General features: G+C 34.7%; 1 protein-coding gene across 1 annotated transcript in view; it reads left to right on the top strand.

Annotated features, from left to right (window-relative positions):
- SLC2A13 (solute carrier family 2 member 13) overlaps window positions 1-27467 on the top strand; it is a 309333-nt gene that overhangs the window by 245783 nt on the left and 36083 nt on the right. The window contains exon 7 of the mRNA XM_019736318.3: window positions 3239-3364. Within this exon, the coding sequence (XP_019591877.2) occupies window positions 3239-3364 (126 nt within the window). The remainder of the gene's footprint in view (window positions 1-3238; window positions 3365-27467) is intronic.

The following is a 27467-nucleotide window of genomic DNA, read 5'->3' as shown; positions in this document are numbered from 1 at the left end:
GTGAGAGTGGTTAAAGGGATTTGCCGTGAAAGTTTGACAGAGAAGGACCCAAAGCCGTGAAGTACGTGAAGGATCAGGAGGAAAGCAGTGTGAACGGTCTCTGAGTTAGAAGAGCAGTTGTCCTAGGGGTAAGGAAATCAGAGATCTTGAAGGAAAGGAGTTAGAAATATGCATATGGGATCTGTGTATGTGTTCTCGATCAGGGATCTGCAATTTTCCTGTAAAGGGTCGGATATAAATATTTGTGGCTTTAGAGGCCATATGAATTCTTTTAGAACTTCTCAACTCCGCCCTTGAAGCTTGAAGACAGTCATAGACTGTAAGTGAATGAAGGGGCGTGGCTATGTTCCAGTAAAACTTTATTTATAAAACGAGGTGATGATCTGGATTTGTCTCAAGGGCTGTGGTTTTCCTGACCTCTGTTCTAGATCATGACAATTCCCAGGAAGTAGACAGTTAAGTGGAGATGAAGACTTAGAAACCAACGAGCTAAGATGCTTTAAAATTACTATAATTACTCCAAACCATCTAGCTCTAACAGACAATTAGAGAACATGTCACCACCAACATACACAGTCTTCTTAAAGGCACAAGTAACATTTAGGATATATCATATACCAGGCCATAAAATGAGCTTCAATAAATTTAGAAAGGACTGAAATCATACAAAATATGTCCTCTGGTCACAGTGGAGTGAAATTAGAAAACATTAACAGAAAGAAACTTTTTTGGAAAATTACAAATATGTGAAACTTAAACAATACAGTCTTTAATACAGTAGATCAAAGAAGAAACCCGCCAGCACAGGGAATCTGTTTTAGTCACTAATGTGTCCCAGCCTCTGCCTGGCACATAGGATGTGTAAAATATTTGTGTTTCTTGACTAAATGATGATGGCAGAGCAGGGATCGTTTGCTCAGCAAGCTCAAAGAATGGGAGGTTGTGGTCAGGGTTGGATGCTTGCATGAGGGATGAAGGAGGTGAAGCATCACGGATAACACCTCGTATGTCTTGACAGATAGTAGGTTTTCAGAAAAGATTAGCCTTTATTGTTACTTTTGCGGGGCTTTTATAGGATGTACTTATTTTTAAAGAAGTAGAGTCATCTGTCTGCAAATGGATGAGTTGACCTTTCCCACATAAGTATCATTTAAAGCCATTGGAACAATCCAGGTTGTTAGAGTCCACCTCATATGAGCAGAATAAACAAAGTACTAGTAGGAATTATCTTCCTTTTCAAAGTAGGCTAGTGTAGTTCTCAACGACAGAAGCTCGAAGTACTTCTAATGCTTTCTATTGCTTTGTTTACTTTGCTTATCAGACAAGAGGACAGTTTTGTATTTACAATGCTGCATCACCTCTCTAAAGTATATTGACTTTCCAGTAGGCTTCGAAATGCCTCTTTTTTTGCCTTTAATATAGGGCTGAAGTCTCATTTAACAATAGGAGGTCTGTTTGCAAAGGAAAAATTTACAGAAGGAGGCTGAAGTAATAATCCAATTTTTAAACAGTGCCAGTATTGTCCCATTTAGCTAAATGAATCAAAGAATTATTTTGATTTTTAAGGATTCATATCTTTTTCGGATAACTTGCAGTAGTTCTTACCCTGTTTCTCCCCCCACACTCCAAAGTATAATTCCTTGGACACAGTAGATATTTCTACGTCTGTACTAAGTGATTTTAATTGTAAAATAAGCAGTTCTCTGAAATGCCCTTCCCTCTACCTCTTTGCCTGACAAATTTCTTTTATGATCCATTCAGTTCAAATACCACCTCTGAAATGATCCCCAGCTCTTATGGACAAGTGAACACGCCTCTGTTTTTAGAGTAGTTCATAACTATTTTCTCTTGCACTGCCGTTATTTACTTGTATATGTGATTCTCATCCTTGTCTCTTATCTACCAAGAAGCAGGGACTTGGGCTGATTTCATCTTAGTGTCTTTAATGCCTTGTGTGTACCTGCCATGTATGAGGTGCTCCAGAATTATTGGGCAAATGAATATGACAGCAAGATAACTCATTCCTTTTTTTAATTGAATTTATTGGCGTGACATTGGTTAATAAAATTATATAGGTTTCAAGTGTACATTTCTATAATACATCATCTGAATATTGCATTGTGCGTTCACTACCTCAAGTCAAATCCCCTCTGTCACCATATATTTGACCCCCTTTACCCTCTCCCCCGTTACCCTCTGGTAACCACTAAACTGTTGTCTATGTCTATGAGATTTGTTTGTTTGTTGCTTTCAGTTTTATATGCCACATATGAGTGAAGTCACATGGTTCTCGACTTTTTCTGCCTGCCTTATTTCGCTTAGCATGATAATCTGAAGATCCATCCATGTTGTCACAAATGGCAGTATTTCATCTTTTCTTAGAGCCGAGTAATATTTCACTGTATATATGTACCACATCTTCTTTACGCAATCATCTAATAAAAGGAAAACTCATTCTCCAAGCGCACTATAGGCTTAGGTTGGAAAACCCTGCCCTCTAGAGGATTTTGCCTGTTTAGAATTTTCCTGTAGTTTGGATACGGCTGTTAGGTGAGCAATGATTAATTGATTATGGCTTTTCAATCCAACCAGTAGATATAAATAACCTAGACAAAATTAGCCTGTTTATCTACACTAACTTCTTTTAAATTAAACCTAAGACGTAGTTGATACTCAGTCATATTTGTTAACAAGTATAGGTGTCCACCGAGATGTTAACAGTGACTATTACTATGGTGGTAGTCTTTTTTGTTTTTTAATTTTTTCTTCAGATATTTTTCATTTTTTGAATTTTCTATTTCAGGATAATATATTGAAATATATATATATTTTCCATTTTGAAAAGTCATGGTATATGGTGGAGACAATTAAGAGAAATAAATGCTTTGGTATAATTTGGAACTAGTCAGCTAGGTCAAGATGGGCCATTCCGTGCTTTGGTAACAAATCTGAGTGGCTTAGGAAAGTAAAGTTTATGTGCTGCTGGTTGACCAGGGTTTTTGTACATCCAGTGTCTCAGATCCAAGCCTCTTCCATCTCAAAGTGGCTTCTGAAGTTGCTGAAGCCAGAGCGGGAGAGATGGGAGAAGCCTGTCAGCCGTCACCTGCCTCAGCACATGTCACTTTGCCATGGCTCAAACAGTCTCATAGCTCCAAGCTTACTGAAAAGTCGAGTGGAAAATGTTGGGGGAGCACCGATGGACTCTGCTAACATGACTATAACTCTTTTCATTTTACAGTTACTGTAATGAGTGTATGCTGGATCCAGAATGTGGTTTCTGCTACAAGATGAACAAATCAACCATCATCGACTCCTCCTGTGTTCCAGTTAATAAAGCATCTACAAATGAGGCAGCCTGGGGCAGGTATGTCACCTATTATATATACCATAAGAATATACAACAAAATTTCAAAATGAGGCTTATTTTTAAACTTACAGAGTGACTACACTTACCATCAGTGCCTGTACTTCTTTTAAACTGGTCTTCTTTCAAACGATCTTGTAAACTGATCTTTGTAAGTGTATTACTCTGCAGCATTTACTGATAAAAGTGGGTGTAAAGCATTGCAACTGTACGTTTCACAGACTGAGAGTACACTCAAGCCTAGACTTCAGGAAATTCACATTTCAGACCAACTCAGTCCTAAGCTGTAGGAGTTTGGATCTTGAGGCACGTGTTTCTAAATATCGCCAAGACAGTTTCTCGCATTGCATAATGTACCTGTACCAGAAATTTTCCAACTCCCAAACTTAAGTGAAAGACAGAAAATTGTCAAGTCAAAATGAATTAATGCTACTTTAAGTTCTCTCATGCAACTTTTGTTTTCTTAGAGTACTTTCCTGGAAGTTTAGTGAAAGTTAGCAAAATAAGGATAAAACTCGGTGATCACTGGATGTAACCAGTCTAGGAAGCTATAAACCTTTCTCGTTTTGATGGATCACATTGGTTTGTAGTAGGCACATTAATGAAATCATTCTATAGAACAAATATTCCCCTACATTTATGAATATGCATATCCATGGACACAGAAAAGACATAAACATTCAACAGGGCTTGAATTTCTTTTGTGTTAATATTCCCATAAAGAGAATAATATGCTCTCATCCTGTCTGCCTCGTAGTGCTGATGAAGGTAATGAAATCTATAATAAAGTACTTGTGTCTCCTAGGAGCTATACAGTACAATGTATCAGTATTAATCATTATACTATTGTCGTTAATCATTTTATTAAGGGATTACTCCAGAGAAGTAGAAGTACATTGTATGGTAGCAGTGTAAATCCAGACCAAATTTTGAATACATTAATTACGAGGAAATACGTAAATGAAATAAAATTATTACTTAAACTGAAAACTTGAAAGAGCTTCTCTTAAAAACACCCAGTGTGTAATTTTCATCAGCCAAGCCTCACTGGGGAGTTAATTGACTAAATATTTCTGGATGTAGGAGTTTACAGTTTTAACCCCCCTTATGATTTATTTTTCAATAGGAAAAAAAAACAACAACCTGAAAGTTGCTTGTCTAGAATTGTGAACGTGTTATGAAATCTGTATATGTAGTTTCCTGTATTTCACAGAATTAATTTATAAACTTATTAGAAATTTCTACTAATAGTAAGGCACACTAAAATAAGGCATTTTTGTTACTCTCAGAAGGTCTAGAGGTCAAAGACTTCAAAATAGGGATTTTGTTCTTTTTGCAAATAACGAAGTGTACAACTTTTTAATAGCAATGAGTACTTCTTTTATTTCAACATATTCTTACATTTTATTTGTATTTTTATACCATGTTTCTTGACTGCACACACTACTAGAGAAAAGCGAGGCACAGATAACACCTAAGTGTATAAATATAAAAAACTGAACACAATATATGAAGAACTTTTATGTTTGTAGAATACTCTTAGAATAACCTCAAACTCTTTACCAAAAAAACCCAAAAGCAATGGGTTTCCTCTGTGCTGAGTAACAGCCCTCCTCCTAGCTGGTCAGTGCAGTTGGTTGCCACAGCCTGTGCTAGAAAAAAAGCAAGAAAGGCAGGATGCATGCGTTCACCATGAAAAATTTCTACAAGAGATTTGCCATTTGTGGGTAAAATAGGATTCTCTGTATTTTTGTTTATTAGTTGGCTGTTAGGTTTTACACAATTACCTATGGCATTCTTAGGGTAAAACCTACCATTACCTTGGATTCACATCTGAAGTACACTATTTGTAGGGGTTTCAGGGTCAAATTTCATAGCCACATATCCTGATCTCTAATTATAGCTGTTTCCTGAAGATACCAGGTGGAATGGTGATACCATTCATAATGAAGGTAGTAGGCTGATTTTGATGAATTCTGAATTGTCTCGACATAAGGAAAACCACTTGTCCATATAGTCAATTATATCTATGTTGTTATGTTTCAGTTATTTTTTTAAATTAAAGTTTATTGGGGTGACAATTGTTAGTAAAGTTACATAGATTTCAGGTATACAATTCTATATTACATCATCTATAAATCCCATTATGTGTTCACCACCCAGAGTCAGTTCTCCTTCCATCACCATATATTTGATATGTTTCAGTTATTTTCAAAAATCATTTAGTTCTCCAAAGATATACGAATGGTCAACAAGCACATGTAAAACTGCTCAGCATCAGTAATCGTTAGGGAACATGCAAATCAAAACTATAGTGAGATACTGTCTCATACCCATTAAGATGGCTACTATCAAAAAAATTGTGAAGGATGTAGACAAATTAGAAAGTCTGTGCATTGTTGATGGGAATGTAAAGTGGTGTAACCACTATAAAAAACAGGATGGCAGTTTCACATTTTCTTTAAATTTTAAGATAGAATTATATATTATCTAACAATTCCATTTCTGGGTATATATCCAAAAGAATAGAAAACAAGGTTTTAAAGAGATATTTGAATACCCATGTTCATAGCAGCATTACTCAAAATAGCCAAAAGTGGAAGCAACCTAAGTGTCATTTGATGGATGAATAAACAAATGTAATATATACATACTATGATATATTATTCAGACTTAGAGGAAAGACATTCTGGCACATACTACAACATAGATGAACCTTGCAGATATATTGGTAAGTAAAATGAGGCAGTCACAAAAAGACAAATACCATCTGACCACCAATATGAGGTACCTATAGTCAAATTTATAGAGACAGAAAGAAGAATGGTGGCACTAAAAGGAGGAAGGTGGGAGTAGAGAGTTGTTTATGGGCATGGAGTTTCAGTTTTGCAAAGTGAAATGAGTTTGGGAGATTCCTTGTGCAACAATGTGAATATACTTAACACTACTGAACTGTACCATTAAAAATAGTTAAATTTTAAATGGTTAATTAAAATGGTAAATTTTTGTTATAATGTATTTTACCATAATTAAAAATTAAGAAGGAAAGCCCATTTAAACATAATTTAGTATACTTCTAGAAAATACAGTACAGTGAGCTGATGGAAAACCTGCTCATCACCCCCTGTAATTCCCACATGCATCCCACACACATGCAAATACAGTTTTAGTTTGGAAATAAGAAATAAAATAAAATAACTTTAAATTAATTAATGGGTGAAGAGGAAATCATAATGGAAATAGAACATTAAAATCAATAACTGAAAAGATTCACAAGAAGTTAGAACTAGAACACAGAGTTGGCCTATAAAGTAAGCAGAGGATAGAAATTAAAAGATAAGAGAAAAAAGTAATGCAAAGGAAAGAAATACTAGAGAGAATTAAAAAAAAAAGTTGGTTGTTAGAGAAGACTGATGTAATGGAGAAACTTCTGGCAATACTCTTTTAATAAGAGTGAGAAAGCACAAATAAGCAATATTGAGAATGAAAAAAAACGTAAAAACATATAGTGAAGATGTTTAAAATTGTAGGAGAATACTATGAATAATGTTGTCCAATGCATTTGAAAACAGATAATTGGACAGTTTTCTAGAAAAAAAATATATAATTTCTAAAACCAAGTGAACATCTCTGTGAAGTGTGATTTTTTTATTCCCATTATACAAATGAAGAGAGTCTGAATGACTTTCTTGAAGTCAAAAAGCTGGTAAGTCCACTGCTTTTCAGGAGCAACAGTTGGGTTGCAGAGAGATGCACATTTTAGATTCAGATAGTTTCAAATTAGAGCTTTTGTCATTTACCTCATAATTGACACTGGGACCGTTTGGGCCTCTCTCGGCCCCATTCCTAATCTGTAAAATGGGAATAAGATAATTGCTGTGTTCAACAATACGATTGTTTTTATGAAGATTAAACAAGAGTGTATCTGAAGACACTTACAAAAATGTAATGCCCTGTGCAAATGTAAGTAGAACATATCCTGTAGTAATTTTTTCTTTCTTAGATTTGTCAATAACACATTTTCTAGATGAGGATAAGCACTTCCTAACAAATAAGTGCATTAGAATACTACCTATGTATTTATCTGCATCTTGTCATTCACCTCCATATCTCCTGGCTCTCGGTACACAGCAGAAAACATAAATAATCTACTCTGGAACTTCAAAAAGCCTGACTCTTTAAAAGTATTGCTCATGAGGGATATTTTCTTAATGTGCTGATTCAGTATTTTGTTTCCTATAATGCAACATTTTTGCTCTGTAATTAGACACACTGAAATAGCTAGATAGATTCCCTATTTGGCAATTCATTGTTCTGAGTCACACTGAATGACTGAATGCCTGGTTTATTGTATTCATTCATCAGAGAGATTTTTCTCAAAGCTGCACTCTGATATAACACCCAGCCGATTTTTCCAGCATCCCACCCCTCTCCCACACAGAATTCTATCTAGTCCATCGAAACCCCTTGCTATTACCCTAATATCCATTATGGTTTCCCACCTCTCTGCCTTTCCTCATGTTGTGCTTTCTGCCTGGAATTTACCCTCCTTGTCCCTCTTTTTGATCTTTGCCTGACTTCTATTAATAATTTTTTTGTGTAGATCAGATGTCCCTTTTTCCTTGCAGTCTTGCTGCTTAGCACCAGAAAACAATGCTTATTATATTTCCTGCTTTCCTAGTCTAGTACTTGCCTGTATAACTTATCTGATAATTATACCCCCTTATATACCGGTAATAGTATTGGGTTTGGATGTATCTTCTCTACTAAATTATATATTCCAGTATCTGTATACTGCACTATTTTTAATCTCTTGGTGACTTGTACATATCACGCATTCGATCAATAATTGTTAAATGACAAAGTAGAAAAGACTGTCATCACTGGAAAGTATGTAAGTGTTTGAAAGTACCGTAGTTTTCAATGACAGGATATGGTGTTCCCATCATTTCATTTTAGTTATATCTTCCACATTCATCCTTATTTTCAGAAAAGAAAACGTTTAAAAGAAAAATGAGAGTGATGCAATATTAATTAACAATGTTAAATGTTTACCTGATACTAATTAAAACACTAAAACATTTTTTTAAAAATAAAACTAAACCATATACTTCAAGTACATATACTATTATATATATTGCTTATAGTCGTACTACATGAAAAATACTTTTTAAAAATTGTTGGAAGAATTATTCAACGTGTTTCGTCAAAACATTCACTGAATGTTTTCCTCAAAACATACCAGAGAAGGAATATCTATGGTGACAGTATAAGATCACGTATATTATGAAACTAGGCCAGATAACAAAAACAGGATTTACCCTCTATCATCTTTTTTTTTTTTTTTTTTTTTTTCAAGAAATATACCTGTTTTCCATTTAGGAAAAGAAATTTATTTTATCATTAACAAATTATTTCAGTATCTTAACATATTCATGCACAAGATTAGTGTTTTTATCACTTATTTATCTTAGGGATTTTAAATCCTCAAGCTGTGCTTCTAAATTAAAAACAGTATCATTCAAAATTAATTTTTGCTAGCATACATTTTATAGAGAGAGAGAATCTAATAGAGAATATTTTAATCCAGTTTGCTTTTGAAAATACACTTTTATGTTTTTGCTTGAATAGAGGTCATTATGCTAGATTACTGCCTTTAAGATCTGTAGCCGGATGCTACATAAGTTTACCTGTCCATAAGTATTTCAAAGGCCACAGCCTCTGGGCTCTTCTTTGTTCAAGTCTAGAAACAGACTTTCTTGGATTTCGTGACTGTCTGTATTACAGACTCTGATGCTATTTATGTGGCAAAGTATACATATCAGTAAAGCAAAACATTTCTGAAAAATGTATCTCCCTCCTTCATGACTATTTGTCCAATTTCTTAGTGAACATTTAATTATAGTTATAAATAAACACATTTTAACAGTTTTATCCAAGTAGTAATATTCATAGTATATTTGACTACCCTCCCTCTTAGACCAATACCTTACCTTTCTGGTCAGATCCTGTTCCTTTTACATTTAAAAAATTATTCTTCAGTTCCTATTTCTCCTAAAAGTATCTAAGTTATTTCTCACTAAAGAAGACTGTAAGATTTTTAGAATAAGAATAAAGGCCAAGACTTGAATTGCGTGAGGTCTTTGGTGAATATAAAATATCAGTGGCAAGTCTTGGTTCATCAAATAAAGGTGCAGTTAAGCAACAGAAGATGTGCAGAGATGAAACCTGGGGAGGTTGGGATTTATTAGAAAGAGCGTAGAGGGAGCAATGGGAACAAGAGGAAGGAGAGTACGTGGCCTGCGATGATACAAATATGAATTTGGATCAGTGTCAGAGAGCCTTTTTTAGGAATTTTCATTTGACTTTTATAGGTACATTTTCATAGGTGTGGAAATCATACTGGCAACAAATTTAGGTGATACCTGAATGGCAGATCTGACGTTGTATCACATAGTGAGATACAGTTCTCTTCCAAATTTTCTGAATATATTAAGAAGAAAACCAGTTGACACTAGCATGGTTTTAATACTTGGCAGGAAACATCTAACTAGAAATTAATAACATTGTTGTGTTTTCATTAAATTTTTATTAGAACTATCTTCTCTTCTTGGCAAGTGTGCTTGATTGCATTATTGTTCAAAATATCTGCTATGCTCACTAGGGGAGGATTAGATTCCCCTGGACCATTCATTCTTATCCACATGATTTGCTCTGGCCAAGCAAATGAGAGTGGAACCAATCTGTGTCACTTCTGAGCTAAAGCTTTCAGAGCAAGGATTTGCCATATCTTTTTTTTTTCCTCCGCAGTAAAGTTGGCAATGTCCCAGAATAGATGGGATTCCATTAGCTTTGGGCACAGAGTAAAGAAAAGGTGGAACAGAACCACAGCTGACCTCAGATGGACCTGTAGCATGAGCAAGAAATTAACCCGTTTGTGGCACTGGAATTTGGGGTTCTTCTGTTACCTCTGCAGTCTCTTCTGACTGATAAAGCAAGATAAACTGCATTCCATTGTGGAAGTGACACAGAATTTTCTTTATTTACATTATATAAGGAAGCTCAATTATTAAACAAATAATAGTACAGTGAAAAGAAAGATATGGTAAACAGTCACAAGAGGGTTACCAAATTCCTTAAGTCTGGGGAATACTGCGATAGATGGTAGGTTTTTAAGTAGGGGCTAATGTGAATGGCCTTGGGTTTAAAAGATAAAATTTTGATAGAAAAAGGAAGAAAGAATTTGTAAAAAAACAGGTAGAGGGTAAGGCAAGGCATTTGGAAATTCATTAATATTAGTATGGAGGGGTGACATCTGTGTTTTAAAATGTTATATATTTTAATGAAGACATTTGAAAGGAAGATTATACCTGTTGCTGTGATACAGAAAGAAGAACAGCACTAGACATCCACATACTCTCAGAAAGTTTCTTGCTAGACAGCATGTATGAACTAAAATCCAATTATTCAAATCAAAGAACTGTTGCTTCGATACACATCATGTCGTACTCAAGTCCTTCCGATTCTCATGGTTTCAGTGCTAACTTGAAAATAAGCAAAATAGTTTTTCCATTACATATGATCTGGGTTTACAACTTAAACACAGTTTGTATGGTAACAGCCACGGGTTTACAACTTAAACATAGTTTGTGCGGTAACAACCACATGTTTTATCACTTGAAATTTGGAGAAATTCATAAATCACTACCAATCAGAATTCCTGCTATTTCAAAATAATGCCAAAATGGCAACGTGGAAAATATCAGAGCACAATAGTCTGTCCCCATGGTTTCTAGGAAGATTTCATTAAAACACCCTTCACTGGATGGTCACTTATCCTCTATTTTGGTATGTGCCGTCTAACTTCGTCTAAGAATTTTATTTTGAAAATAAATAGGTCTAAGGATTAACCAACTGTATTTTCACTTCAAAGGCACATGTACCCTGCAACCCTCTAGAACATAAAATAAATAAAATATTTATTTTTCCTTTTTATGGTTTTTTTTTTTTTTTCTTTTTTTATCTATGAGTTAGAAAGGGGAAAAGGTTGGGCATAGACCTGTTCAGCATGGAGAAACCTGTAAATGTTGACATTCTCATGCTTAATTATTGATAGGTTGGATTTTATAACAGAATTTAACTTCTACTGGTATGGCATCTGTAGCTGGAAATACAAAGATTTTTTTCTGAAGTCATAACATTGAAACTTGATATTGTGCTACATGCTATTAAAATATATATTAAAAAGACATTACCTCAAGATGTATAATCCAGGATGGATACATAGATAGGACATTTACACAAACATACTTTAAAATTATTGTAAAAAAATGAATGTTCCTTTTAAAAACACATGAAGAAAGAAAAGTATTTATTGTATGTACTGCCAGAGTCAAGGACATTTGGGAGAGAAGGTGCGTGAAAATATGTTGCCGAATGTGCAAATACCGAATGAGTTTTAAAAACAAACCCGCTCTTTTAGGAATGAAAGCATTCAAATAATGGAATGCTTGAGGAATAAAAGTCAATGGCAAACTATAGGACAGAATATTTCAGATACAAAATATGGACTGTAAATATTGACAAAATTAAGTGCCCCCACCTTAAAAATATTGTGAAATAATATTGAATTCCCTTATCACAGTGACCAGTGACTTACTTAAACTTTCTATGACGTAACTGAGGAAGAAGGTCTTCAAACTATAAAATAATTTATAAATCATTAATTTAATGGAGTCAATTATATGGTGATGGAAGGAGAACTGACTCTGGGTGGTGAGCACACATTGTGAGATATAGATGATGTATTAGAGAATTGTACACCTGAAATCTGTGTAACTTAACCATTGTCAGCCCAATAAACTTTAATTAAAAAAATAAATAAATAGATAAATAAATCATTAATTTGTTTTATGAGTTTTAAATCTTATGAAGATAGGTCGTATTATTTATTATTTTTCCAGCTTTATTGAGGTATGGCTGACAAATAAAAATTTTATATACGTATTAAGTTGTACAACATGATTTACTTAATGTACAACATGATTTAATATACATACACATTGTGAAATGCTTACCACAATCAAGTTAACACATAAATCCCACACCTCATATAGTTGTGTGTGTGTATGTGGTGAGAATACTTAAGATTTACTCTCTTAGCATATTTCAAGTGTACAATACAGTATGATTAACTAATCATCATGCTGTACATTAGATTCCCCAGAACTTATTTATCTTGTAACTAAGAGTATGAACCTTGGACCAGCATCTCCCCATTTCCCCTACCCTCAGTCCCAGGCAGCCATCATTCTACTCTCTGATCCTATGAGCTCTACTTTTTGAGATTCCACATGTAAGTGAGATCATACAGTATTTGTCTTTCTGTGTCTGATTATTTCACTTAGCACAGTGACCTCCTAGTTTATTCATGTTGTCACAAATGGCAGGATTTCCTTCTTTTTTAATGACTGAATAATACTCGATTGCATATACATACCACATTTTCTTCATTCATTCATGGACAAACAAGTTGTTTCCAAATTTTGGCCCTCGTGAATAATGCTGCAGTGAACATTCTTTATTATTCTTGATGAAAATTTCATTGAAAGCTTAAAAATGAGATTGATGTGTGATACATGAACCCCATGTGATGGCACTAGAGCCATCAAAACTTCTGAAACATCAGGGATGGCAAACTATTGCTCACATAACTACACTTTGTTTTTGGAGGGATCAGGTTGGTTGACTAAAAACTGACAATGGAAAATCATCTTGTTTTAACATTGAGCGTTTAGGAAGTACTTGGTTATACAGACCTATTGTTACTATGTAATCATTTGACTTAGGAAACAGGCTGTTGGAATTCTGCTCAGGAAAATCAACAGATGAAGGAAAGGCACAGTTAACATTTTACATTTACTCTACTGTATTAATATTCAACCAACATTGGATGGTAACTTTGCTTATAACCTAAAGTAGGATGGCAAAGCTTGGCATTTGTAAAAATTGGGGGGAGATCAACTAGGACAGTTAGACACACTTGAAAGAGAATTTCAAAGGGATTACAAAGCAGAGAAATGTCCTTGTCCTGCGCAATGTCACAGAAGCTACTTTTAGTAACATCTGCGCCAAACGAAGGATGTATTGCCCAGAACATCCTCTTCCGTTACCGGAGTTCTTCATTGACTCATAATATATCTTATATCTTGGGAGCAGTGAACATTTTAGCAAATAATTCTTCATCCATTAGTATAACTTTGATCCTTTAAATAGAAATTAAGGAGGTACATAGAAATATTTCATGTCTTTTACAATTAAACCAGGAAACATATTTTGTACTACTACTGAATTAAGTCTGAGAATTTTTGTGTGATGATTTCTGTCTGCCCTGAGCCAGGAGGGAAGGAAGCTCTGGGATTCTACACATTTGTGTAGAGGAGGACATTTTTACCACCTTAAGTTCCAGGCTAGATTGTGTAACAAATGACAGATTCACAGGAGTTATTCATATGTATATCTCATATATACCTGAGAGAAACTCAGGGATGAGTAATCCAAAAAGGTGATTTACAATTCAAGTTTAAATAGCATCTTCAACAAAGAACAATATATTTATAGAGAAGGGACAAGACAAAAGGACCTTGAATCACTAAAGGTAGCAAATTGTTAGGAAGACAAATATAGGCGAGAATGAGAGAGAGAGTCTAGTTAGTCAGGTTCATTATGTAAATTCCTCTGGTGCCACCTCCAGGCTGATAGAGTTTAAAGTTTCTCTGTGATTAACTTTTGTCCTTTCTGGTAGAGAGGGAAGGAGGAGGGACACCTTTGTAAATTTACGTCCTGCTTCTAGGCAAACGGAGAAGGCAAAGAGCTTTTTCTGCATTTGCTGCTGCTTAATTGCCTGCAGCTCAAAACATTGAAAAGGCATATTTTGGAGTGTCACATTCTGGTTTCTATCATTTGGCATAAGAGGGGATGTCACTTGGGTCAGAGGAGTGACCCAGGAAGTTTTGTGGCAGGGTAAGAATGCACAGAGTGGATTACAAAGCATGGAGAAAGGATAAAGATCTGGAAAATGTTACCAAAACGGGACCTAAACAGAAAGGGCAAAGAAGAAAAAAAGTGGAGCAGTGCAATAAAGATAAAACAGGGCAGGCCTAGGCAAGTTCAAGGAATGTGTATCTTGGAGACAGCTCCGAAACTCTGAGAACACAATCAGCCTTCTCTGTAGTGAATTTTCTCATTTGCAGATCCTTTGGCTGGGCAAGGAACTAACTGTCTGAAGCAGAACTGCTTCAGCTATGTTGACAAATTTCTGCTAAGACTGACAGCTTTAAGTGTTTCTTATGGATTTAGTGTTTGGTATCTATTGGATATAGATATCTTTTAAATATATATATTTTAAATATGTAAACACTAAAGAAAAAATAGTATACATATAGCATTAAATTTTATCATCTACTGTGCACAAATAACTTTTATAAGTATAGGTGAAGGGTAGTATATCTTTGTTCCATTAAACTCCTTAGCAGTCATCAATCGCTTTTCTCAACTGGCTTCTATAAATGTTTCATGTCCTGTAGTGCAACCGTTTCATTTCAGGCAAGGCACTGTTTTTTTGCTTTAAGTGAGGCACTGATAGAATATAAATTATTGAGATCCTAAATCTGTGGAGCAGATAATTTACAACTGCAAGCTGGCAGAGCCCATCCTAAATTGAAACAGGCTCAGCGTTGATTATCCTGTGGATTTACCTGCGACTTGTAGCAGCAGTGTAACCTTCACTGGTGACCTCCTCCACCTCACTCCAACACACACATACACCACCCTCAAAATGAGCAACATACAGTGAACTTGGGAGTTCGATGTTAGTCTGAATCTTTAAAAAGAGGCTTTCTAGCCTGTGTGAATTTTTCTGAGTGCTCCTGAGATGTTCAAAGAAGTTAGTGTTTTCCCAATACCATTCACACCTCTTTTATCTTCCAAGTCAAAGATTGAATGAGATGTTCTGTATGTGCTGCTCTTTGGAGAAAAGGAAAGGATAAAATCACTCACTACCTACACATCCTTTCATTATTTTTTCTTCAAAGCATTTGTGGCTCTTGGCATTCTGAAATTGCGAATGATCCAAACCACATGGAAATAATAACATACTTACTCAAGAGAAAATAAATGATCAAGCATACCTAGTGTACTAGATAAAAAATAAACTCAAAGCATCTGACCCTGTAAGCATTTTTTATTAAAGTCTTTCAAACTCTTAAGAATACTAATGTTCAAGATGGTTCTGAATTCAGCCAAGCACTGCTTTTTTATAGGAACTTATCCCCCAGCGCTAAGTAGAATAATGGCAAATGGATAAAGGTTCTGGTAGCTTAGCCCAAAGAGGCCCTTGAAAGGGCAGGTTCATTTGTTTGTTTGATCTAGTGTGTTATTTTAAAAATTCATATGAATTTCCCTTTATATCCTAACATATAGCCATTTCAGTTTAATACTATAATGTTTTCATCCTTATCTGTTGATTTTTCTGCACACCCCCAGTCCACCGCCTCTCATCTCATCCTTCACCCCATCAGTGAGAAAAGGGACACTTTTTATTCCTAGAAAATGTGCTATTTTATTCTGCAGCCATCAGTAGAAGTGATAATTTGAGAAGCATGACAATAAAGCATAGGCCCATCCCAGAAACAAATTCTAGTGAAACTGTTTCAGATCTCAGTTCAGTATCAGTTTAAGACACATATGCCTCATGGATTTAAATGTTACCATTAGGGTCTCTAGTATAGCAAACTGATAAGACTTGAACATCTGATTAAATTTCTTGAATGAGAAAATATACTCAGAATAGAAGGGAAAATATTTCAAAAACCTATGGCTTCATAATATCATTGACCTAAACATAAGCATTAACAAATTATTTCACTTCTGCAGGGTTTTTTGGCTATATTCATTTGACATTTGGCTCTCTTTTACAGAATGGTGGACTGTGAAATAAATAAAATAATAGATAATTATTTTTTCCACGCTTAAAATGTAAGAAGTTACTTCATTGTAGCTAGCATATATTAAGATACTTTTCAGTTTTTACTCCAAAACACTATCCTTATGCACTTAAGTACAACTGCCCTAAAGTACTTTGTATATAACCTATAATTATTTTATTTTCTTGCATTATAGTTATACCTGTTTGTCTCTGATTGTCCCCAAATTGCATTATGACTGGCACATAGAAATCGCTCAGTAAATATGAATATTATTAAAAGAATAGTAATAAAGAAAAAGAGTGCTCCAGCCACCAGGCCTCTAGATGTTTTGACAAAGAATCTGTCAATTTTATTCTTTGGGATGATTTTGTGTCATTGGAGAAGGCTAGACTTTTTTGAGAAACTTGTAGAGGAAATGACAATAACTAACAATAACAGCCAGATCATCACATGTACGATAGCTCACACTGTTCTCTACCTTATTCTATTTCCTCTTTTTCTATTTCTGACTCATAGTTGCGTATATGGAATCAGGAAGTTTCTTTTAGAAAGTCTAGAATCAATGGGCAGTGTAGCTCTTGTGTAACAGAAAGATAGGAAGGACAGCAGTACCTGGAGTCAGAAGACTGTGCTTTGTGTCTGGACTCCGTAACTGACCAGAATCTGGCCTTGGGTCATTTATTTGACCTCTCTGATCCTCAGTTTGCTGATATTTAAAATGGAAGGAAGTAATAACACGAAATCTTGCTTGCTATGAGAAATCATTGCAAAAGTCAAAGGAAAATATATGTGAAAAGAATTTGTGCTCTTGATTAAAGAAAGAAAAAAAGCTGATTATAAATCTCATTTCTACAATCTATTTTCCTAACTTAACTAATGATATAAATTGACTAAAATTACATATCTAACTGGCAAATGTAGAATTAAAGTTTTCTTTCTGAAGCATTCCAAGTATTTTAGGACCAAAGAAGAATCCATTTTCCTACAAAGGCATTCCTAAATTTGTAAGATTTTTTTCATCAGTATATTTTCATTAAATCCTATATAGTTATAACAATGCTTAGCATTATCAGAATTTTCATTAAATTTTTTCAGTGAGTCACTTATTTCACGTAAAGTCAACTTAAGCCACCTTGTGTTTTTCTTAAAGGAATGGATGTTTTCGCTTTACCCTCTATTTATAAAAAATGTAAGCTGATAAAAAAAAATACACACAATGTGTAAATTATGAATAATTCATTAAATGTCTTTGATGAGCTTATTCCTCAGAAACTATCAATTGATGTCTACATCTGTAGCTCATTTCCTTGAGAGGGAAATCAATGACATTAAAATTCCAGCAGAATCACCTACATCACAAAGTTGGTTAATTTTTAAACACTTGTACCTAGTCTTTACATTTTAAGTTACTTTAACTTTTAGTTGTCATAAACAAATAAACAGTACAGTATAGGCAAAACTTAACAGAATATTGATGAGTAGTTTCCCTCCTCTTAGAAGATGTGGTTATGGCGTTACAGGATTTGGCAGTATTATACTGTTGAAGTAATAGGAAATCACTCCTGTGGGAAACTGTCCAAAATTGAAGTTTTCAAAATATGGAGTTACTTAAGATGTGGCAGCATAAACATTAGAGAATTTCCAAGAATGACATTCTTCAGGATAAAGTGGAAGCTCAAATTTTAAAATGCATGTAGTGTGGGAGCTCTATTTAATTAATATTGCAAATTAAATATTTTTATTATTTAAATTTTAAAATCAAATGTAAGTCATTCTGGGATTCAGGGATGCGTAGCAGCAGTGTTTTTAAATCTCCCTGAATCTCTTTCACCTCACCATCCCAATAAAAAGCAAACGATTGCAAGGAATGACCTTATTTGAATCTTGATTCAAATTGAAAAAAATCTTTTTAAAAGACAGCCAGGGAAATCTGAAGAATATTGGATATTTAATGCTATTAAGAAATTATTGTTAATTGTTTAGATGCAATAATTATATTGCTTTTATTTTTTTAAGTCCTTACAGAGATATATACTGAAATAGTCCAGATGAAACGGTATGATACTTGGAATTTGCCTCAGAATAATGTAGGAGAGGTGAGAGTTAGTGGGGGCTTAAAAGAAAAAGAATTGGTCATGTATTTATAGTCGTTGAAGGTTTACATCAAGAAAATATAGTTATTGAAGGGTATATTAGATTCATTATACTGATTGTCTTTTGAATACTGTATTTGAACAATGTGTAATAAAAGAACATTTTAATGTTATATTAAAATAAATGTTGGCCTCGATCAATGACTAAAAATTAAAACAAAACAAAACAAAACAAAAAAATCAGTAGCTAAGAAACAAATAGAAGAGATAAAATGGAACATGAAAATATATGCAGTTAATTCAACAGAAATCAGTAAAAAAAATTTTCACAAAAATTCCCAAATACAAACACACTTCCAAGTTAAAAAATATTTTAAACCCAATGACAATGAAAATATATTACAAAATGTTGGGATGTTGCATAAAGCAATGCTTGTGGCAAATGTATAGTTTAAGATAATTATATTAAAAAATAAGAAAGGTCTAAAATCAATGATCTACACTTCCAGTTTTGAAGCCAGAAAATGAAGAATAAATAAAACCCAATGTAAGTAGAAGAAAAGAAATAATAGATAGTAGAAATCACTAAAATAGAAAAGAGATACAGTAGATAAAGTAAATGGAATCAAAAGCTTTTGCTTTACAGAGAGCAAAAGTTGAGTTAGTTATACCTAGATTCAAGGGGAGAAAACGAAAGAGAAGACATAACTCACCACTATTAGAATTAAAAGAGAGGACTTAGATAAAATGTCAAAATCTTTGTAGATGCAAATTTCCCAAACTGACACATACAAAAATAAAAAACCTAAATCATCTTATATCTATTTTAACTATCAAATTTGCAGTTAAAAACCTCCCACAAAGAAAACCCCAGACCCAGATTGCTTCATTGGTGAATGATATCAGATATTTAAGGAATAAATAAGTCCAATTCTGCATAACCTCTTTCATAAAACAACAGAGGGGGTGTACTTCCCAACTCAGAAAGTATCATCTTGGTATTAAAATCATACAAACACTACAAGAAAGGAAAATTGAAGACCAACATCAGGGTATCCTTCATATGTATAGACACAGAAATTCTCAGATGGAACTCAGTAATATAAAGGAATGCAAGGTTGATTTAACATTTTAAATAAACTGATTTAATCCACTGTTTTAATAGAATAAAGGAGAAAAAACACATGATCATCTCAATAGATACAGAAAAAAATGTTGACAAAATTTAATATCTATTTATGATAAAAACTCTCAGAAGGCTAGTATTAGAAGGAAACTTCCTCAACAAGAGCATTTGTGTAAACCCTACAGCTTACATCATACTTAATAGTGAAAAACTGAATATTTTCTAAGATAGAGAACAAGATAAGAATGTCCACTATTACCACTTCTATGCAACATTTTTACTGGAGGTCCTAGCCTCTGTAATAAGGCAAGAAAAGGCATACAGTTTGGAAAGGAAGATGTACTGTTTTCAGGTGACATTATTTTTACACAATAGCTACTAGACCAAATAAGTGAAGTCAGCAAGGTCTTAAAAAAGGTCAACATACAAAAATAAATTTTATTTCTATCAACAATTGGCAAATTAAACATTTAAAAAAAAATGCTAATTATAATAGTGTCAAAACATATAAATTCTTAAAGATACATTAAACGAGAAATATGATCACTATGCTGAACTCTACAAAATGTTGCTGAATGAAACTGAAGATCTAACTAAATAAAGAGATATACTAGGCTCATGATCTGGAAGATTCAGTATTTAGAAGACTCAATATGTCAGTTTTCTCCAAATTGATCTATACATTTAAATAACCCCAATCAAAATCCTAACAGGTTTTCCTGTTTAAAAAAAAAAAAAATGGCAAGCTGGTTCTAAGATTTATATGGAAATGCAAAAGAACTGGAGTGGCCAAAATGTTTTTGAAAAAGAACAAGGAAGATTTGGCTTAAATGATTTCAAGACTTGTTATAAAGTTACAGTAAGGAAGACAATGTGGTATTGTAGAATAGATGTATACATGAATGAAATAGAATAGAGTCCAGAAGTATATCCATACATGTATAGCCACTTGACTTCAACAAAGATGCAAAGTTAATTCAATGAGGAAAGGATAGTCTTCAACAAATGGTTCTAGAATAATTGGCTATCTGCATCAGGGGGAAATGGACCTCAATCCTAACCTCACACCATAAGAAAAAAAAAAAAAAAAACTCAAAATGGATCATAGACCTAAATGTAAAAGCTGAAAAATCACAAAACTTCTACAAGAAAATAAAGAGGAAATCTTTGTGACTAAGGGTAGGCAAATAATATTTAAGTAGGACTTAAAAAGCACAAACAATAAAAGAAAACAGTTGATATATTAGAGTTTATCAAAATTAAAATCACCTACTCTTTCAAAGACACTGTTAAAAGAATGAAAAGCCTACTGAGTATAAGTAGATATTTATAGACCAGAAGTAAACATTTGCTGACAAAGAACTTTAGGAATAAAGAATTTCTTTAACTTAATAATAAGATAAACAAGACAACAACCCCACCCCATCCCCCTAAAAAATGAGACCAAAAACTATGAACAGACACTTCACAAAACACAATATAGAGATGGCAAATAAGCACGTAAAAAGATGTTCAACCTCGTTAGCCATCAGAGAAATGCTAATAAAAATCACAGTGACATGCCAGAACACCTCCCCTAGTATAGCTGAAATGAAAAAGACTAATAATAGTTTAAGTGTTAGTGAGGTTGTAAAGCTTCAGGTTGTAAATTGGTACAAACACTTCACAATCAATTTGGAAGTTTCTTATAGTTTATCAGACATTTTCCATACAACCCAGTAATTTATCTACTACATATTTACTCAGGTAAAATAAAACACGTATCCAACAAAGATTCACATGCTTCAGTTCTTAGCAGCCTTTTTCATAATAGACAAAACTGAAAACTACCCTAAATGTTACTTCAATAGGTGAATGGATAAACAAATTATGATATACCCATACAGTTAAATACCACCCAGAAATGAACAACATGAGTGCCTGATAGGTCCAGTAACCTGGTAGAATTTCAAAAACATTATGCTGGGCAGAAGAATCTAGACACAAGACAATATACGCTGTAAAGTTGTCTTTATATGAAATTCTAGAACAGTAAATCTAACTTCTAGTGACCAAAAGCAGATCACATATTGACTAGAGCTGGACATGAAGAACATGTTCAATATCTTAATTGTGGGGATGGTGGTTACATGGGTCTGCACATTCTCAAAACTCATTGATTTACACACTTATAACGAGTCTATATTATGTATAGTATACATCAATTGGTGATTGAATTCCTGGATTACTTGGCTTCTAAAAATTACCCCTAACACAGAATTATATTTTTCTAGCTACATATTTTCAAAAAGCAGAATAATTCTGATTTTAGCAAGCAGCATTTGGTGACACCATTAGCCACTGCCAAGATTCTCTTGGTACTGTTATTGAAAGCCAAATTTTGAAAAGCTCTATCAGTTTATCTTTGCAAGTGAATGAGTAGCCAAGCTGATCGATTATCAAGTCTCTTAGCCACGCTTTACTTTTTTTAATTAAACTTTTTATTTTTAAATAAATTTACGTGCACTTTTAAAAAAATAATAGAAAGATATCCCGTATACTCTTTTCCCAGTTCTCCTCAATGATAAGTACAGTACAATACACATAATTTTTCTTAGTACAGTACAATACACAATCTGGATATTGACATTGTTGCAATCCACCGATCTTACTTTGATCCCCCAGTTTTACTTGTACATTGTATGTGTGTGTTTTATCATGTATCCACCAGCACAGTCAAGATACAACAGTTCCATTACCCCAAGCATCTCTGGTATGGCTCTGTTCCCTCCCATTCCCCTTCCCCCAACAGTTTCACCACCACCCCCATCCTTAACCCCTGACAACCGCTAATATGTTTTCCATTTCAATAATTTTGTCATTTCAAGAATATTTAGTGAATGGAATCATACCGTATGTAACCTTTGGGGATTGGCTTTTTTCTCAGCCCAATTCTATAGAGATTCATGTTAGTGTATCAATAGTTTGTTCCTTTTCATTACTGACTAGTATTGCATAGTATAGGATGTACCACAGTTTGTTTCACCCATGAAAGATATCGGTGCTATTTCCAGTGTTAACTTCTAAAACATTATTTTCAAATATCTTGATTTCATTATTATATGACAAAGAGAGTAACAACTAAATGTGTTCCCATATATAATTTAAGCATTTTGGCGAATTTTCAAATCGTACAATACTAACTTTTTGTATACTGTGGAAAGTACCTCTTTTTTCTGAGTCTGTTTAACTGTAAAGAAGTTTGCTTGAAGGAGTTATATCTTTTCAAGTACAGTGGAGTTTCATTTATGAGCAGCTAGGTCTTTCTCAGATTAGATTTTACCACACCTGAGAACATGCCTTTTTATGGACATTTTATAATTTGCAGATAATTATAAATGCAGTCAGCATCCTGTGTTGCTTCTAATTAGAGCCTCAGGGGAAATGTATCCGGTAGCCTTTAGGAGAATGGGACAGAATACCTTTTTATCCTGGAAGAGGGTGATTCATCAGGCACCTAGGGTCAGTTAGATATTCCTTCCTCCTTAAGAATACCTTACAGTTTGTTGGGCAACATTTGGTTCTGACATATCCTTCATTCCATTTTCAAGTTGGTTGAGAGCTTTTGGTCTGATCTTTCAGCTTCAAAAGTTCCAGGCAGGATAAGGGAAGTCAACTCTGCAGTATAAACTTGTCAGCAATTTTTCTTAAGTTTTAGTTTGTGAACTCTTATTCTTGGAAGCCCTTGTGAAATCACTTTATACATTTGTATACAAATTGGGTTTGTGATTCTAAATCATCTCTTCTGCTGTAGCTAAGATTTTGTCATGCCCAAGTTTTCTCAGCAGTCAGTGTCACAAAGACAGCTGTACAAATTGCAGGGAAGTTGCTACTGCGAAAGAAGGTGTTAAATGAGTAGAGGAGCCATAAATTGTTTCTTGCTAGTTTGTCCAGTTACCTGTGAAACTAGGCAAATCCTGCTCAAATCCTGCTTTATCCTCTCTGCCTTTGTTTCCAAAATATCCGTTCAGTAACCTTTCATTTTTCCGTGCATCAGACAAGAGGTGGCCAGGTAACTCCTCTATCTCTGACATTTGTCTAAGACCTTGACTCTGACTTGCCCACTAAGATTCAAGTTCCTTGGTGCCTGAGTTACAGAGGAGGTGCAGCTCTAAGAACCTGAGAGAATGAGCATAACGCAGGTGGCTGCTGCTACCTGGAAAGACTCATCATTTATCCAGGGAGACCCTCTTCACAGTAGACCCAGAACCCCACTTTCTGGCACCCCTTGAACTGCTTGCGGCCTGGGCCCAGCCACTGTCACTCTTCCCTGATGACTACAGAGCCTTCTGACCCGTCTCCCTGCTTCAGCCCTGGCCCCTCCACACCCTCTTACCATCGTGTTCTCCACAGCACAGCCACAGTGATCCTTTATAACGAAGCCAGATCATACTGCTCTTCTGTTCAAGACTCTGTGATGGCTTCCCACATTACTTAGAATAAAAACCACACCCTACAAAGCCCTTCACACTCTGAGCTCACACAACACACACCTCTCTGACCTGGCCTCCCAATGCAGTCTTCTTGCTCGCTACACTGCAGCCTCTGTTCTTGCTGTTCTTGCAGATACCCAGCTGATTTCCATCTTGGACTTTTCACTAGCCTGGAAAGTTCTCCCTCCAGATACCTACAGGGGGCGCTCTCTTCCTTCTCTGCTCAGTAGTCACCTTACCATAGAGCCTTTCCCTGAGAATCCTGTAAAAATACCACAGTGCTCCTTGCTCTACTCTGCTGTATTTTTCTTTTTAGTATTTGTAATATTACATTTATATTTACCATGTAAATATGAACATATTTATATGTTTATCTATTTGTTTTCTGTGTGCCCAGCTAGAATGTAAGCTCCATGACGGCAGAGACATTTTTTTTTCAGTGCTGTGACTCTGCAGACTACAATAGTTCCTAAAGCCTAAGAGTCATGTAGTAAATATTTGTTGAGTAAATTAATTAATTAACCACTCTGTGTCCCCTTTGGTTTACACTCCATTGCCAAAACTGGCAGAATAAGCCAAGAGCAGAAGAATCTGGGAATACTTAAGCTATTTAATAAACATAACATGAGTATGGCAAATAGATTAGTTTTGACAGATGCATTATTATTATTATTATCATTATTATTAATCTCGCAGTTTCTGAGAATTAATGTTAAACTCTACATTATAATTGTGAAGTTGTCAGTTTTTCTGTGAAATCCTACACTGTTGCCTTACATAGCTTGAAGCGTATTTAATCAGGTGTTTATAAGATTAGAAGTGTTATATTTTCGCATGAAATGAACCTTTTATTATTATGTATCCTTGATAACTGTTTTTGCCGTAAAATACGTGGTATCTATTGCCATGAAGTTTCACCAGTTTTCTTTTGGTTAATATTTGTTACATATATTTTTTCTTCATAAACATTTCAACTCTCTGCAAATGTATGTTTTTTCTTCTAAATAGCATATAGTGTTTTCCCCACCATTCTAACCAACTGTATTTTTATCAAATCATAGCTTGTTTACATTTATCCACATGCTCACCGGTTTTTTTGTTCATAATTTCTTGTTCCATCTTTTTTCTTCCTTCAGTTGAGTTTCTGAACTCATTCATAGATATATATAAATATATGTAAGAATATACATATTTCCTATTCTGTATCCTTTAGAAGCTTTGTCTGCAAGAGTATTAGTAGTAGACTTTCCCAAGTTTTGCCTGAAATTTACTTATTTTTCCATCACTCTTAAATGACAGTAACCTGAACATAGAAATCTAGAATTACAGTTTTTTCCTCTCAATACTTTGAAAATGTTATCCATAGTCTTCGGGACAGTCTGTGCCAGGCTACTTATCAGCATTCCTCTCTAAGTAGTCTTTGCTTTCTTTGGATGCCTTACACTTTGTCTTTGTCTTTGGTATTCTGTAGTTTCACAATGATGTACCTTGATGTGAATTTAATTTTATTTATACAGCTAAGGGATCATTGTTCTTTCTAAAGAACAAGAAGAATCTTGTTTCACCAATTCTGAAAAATTCTCAGCCATTATAATCTTCAAATATGCCCCCCCCCACCCACATTGTCTTCTGTCTTTCAGGAATTCCAGTGAAATGCATGTTGGCCATCGCATTCTGCCCTCTCTGTCTCTTATTTCATCTCTTTCTTGGTGCCATGTTCTGGGGAATATTCTCATCTCATTCATCTAGTTCTCCAATTTTCTTCACTCGGGTCTAATTTGCTGGTTAGCACATGTATTGAAGGAGTTTTTTCTATGACTGTATTTTTAAGAAGATATATTTGATTCTTTCTCAAATATGAATAGTTTTGTAGTTTTTTCATATTTTAGATGATCTCCTTTAAATTATTTAATCGTGCTTTTTTGCTTCTGGTAGTTTTAATCTAAAGGTTTTGTAGCTATGATTCTGCTGTTTGTTGTTGTCTACTGTTATCATCTGCTGGGGATTGATCACACACACAGTCGATTGTTTCCTTGTGTGTTCTGTGTCATCGTAACATCAGTTCATTTTCAGGACAGTTTTTATCTGTGGCAATCCTGAATAGCCTGAGTTAAGAGCTTGTCTTTCCAGAGATGTTTTGCATTTGCTTCTGGTAGATACTCCAGGGCTTTTACCCACCTGGTGGCTTAAAAGGATACCCAGCTTGGCCGCCCTGTGCCTTGTACTTCAGGTGGGGACCCAGGGGTGCTGTATGTAACTCCTCTTTTCTGAACACATAAATTTAGAAATGTCTATCATCCTAGTATCCTAGGGGGCCCACTAAAGAGTGAGGCCTCTTCTCAAATGTAGTATCTTGGATGACTCCACACTGGTTGAATTGCCCTCCGAGTGGGCTTTACTGCCTTAGGCTCTGTTTCTGTTACTTTCTCTTCTCCAGTTGGATTTTCTTAGGTTTTTCAGTGTACACCAAGAAATCCCAGTCTGGTGTGTTATTTGGCCTGTGGATATAAATTCTCAGGATATATATATATAGTTTCAACCTGAGTTTACACCAAAACAGACAAGTTTTCTTGTGTTCCTCTGCCAGTGGGTGCATTTTTCTTCTTATCATACCTTTTCATCAACTACACTATCCTGGTACTTAGATAAAATCCAGTCTCCTACAAGACCCTATATGAACTGGCCCTTACCTACTTCTCTGGCTCATCTGCTCCCTCTGCCTTTCTCTCACTTCCATGCATCAGTCAACTTTGTCTTTTCTGTTTCTCAGACATGTCAGGGTTATGTTGCTGTTCCCTCTCATAGAATGTCCTTTTGCCATCGTCACAAAGATCTAGCTCCTTGTCATTCAGATGTCACTTCTCTGTAAGACCAGGACATGTGGGGCTCAGTGTAGAATGAAAATACAAGACCCCTTATTAAAAATTTCAAGACAGTGACAGCAGAGCATTAACCCAGGTGTAGGCTCTCGTAAGCATGGAGCTCTGTGGACATGTCACTCACTCGTGAAGCTGGCTCTGTTTTCCTTGACCAGCCAATCAAATGCCCACTTCTTCTGAGTTTTTATCTATCATCTCACTCTGGTATTTTTTTCTTAATATTTACCACTATCTGAAATTATTTATTTGCTTACTTATTTATTGTCCATCTCCAACTGCTAGGATACAACTTCTATGCAAACAGGAACTTTTGTTTTGGTCACTGCTGTAGCATCTAGAATCATGCCTTGGCTCAATAATACTTCGTTTAATAAGCAAATAAATTTGTCCATTATTTTTAGTGTTTGTTACAAATAGCAATCCACTTTAAGACCAAAGGTATTCCAGAATAATTTATTCTATCCCTAAATCCAGAAAAATCACAAACAGCGTATGTTTTTTTAAAAGATATAAAAGTAAACAGAGTTTTAAAAGATCCACTTGGAAA

Source organism: Rhinolophus sinicus, chromosome 1 (genome assembly GCF_057876585.1).
Source record: "Rhinolophus sinicus isolate RSI-liver-muscle chromosome 1, RSI-T2T, whole genome shotgun sequence".
Taxonomy (NCBI): domain Eukaryota; kingdom Metazoa; phylum Chordata; class Mammalia; order Chiroptera; family Rhinolophidae; genus Rhinolophus; species Rhinolophus sinicus.
The sequence above is the reverse complement of the archived record's forward strand: the minus strand, read 5'-3'. Positions and strand labels throughout refer to the sequence as shown.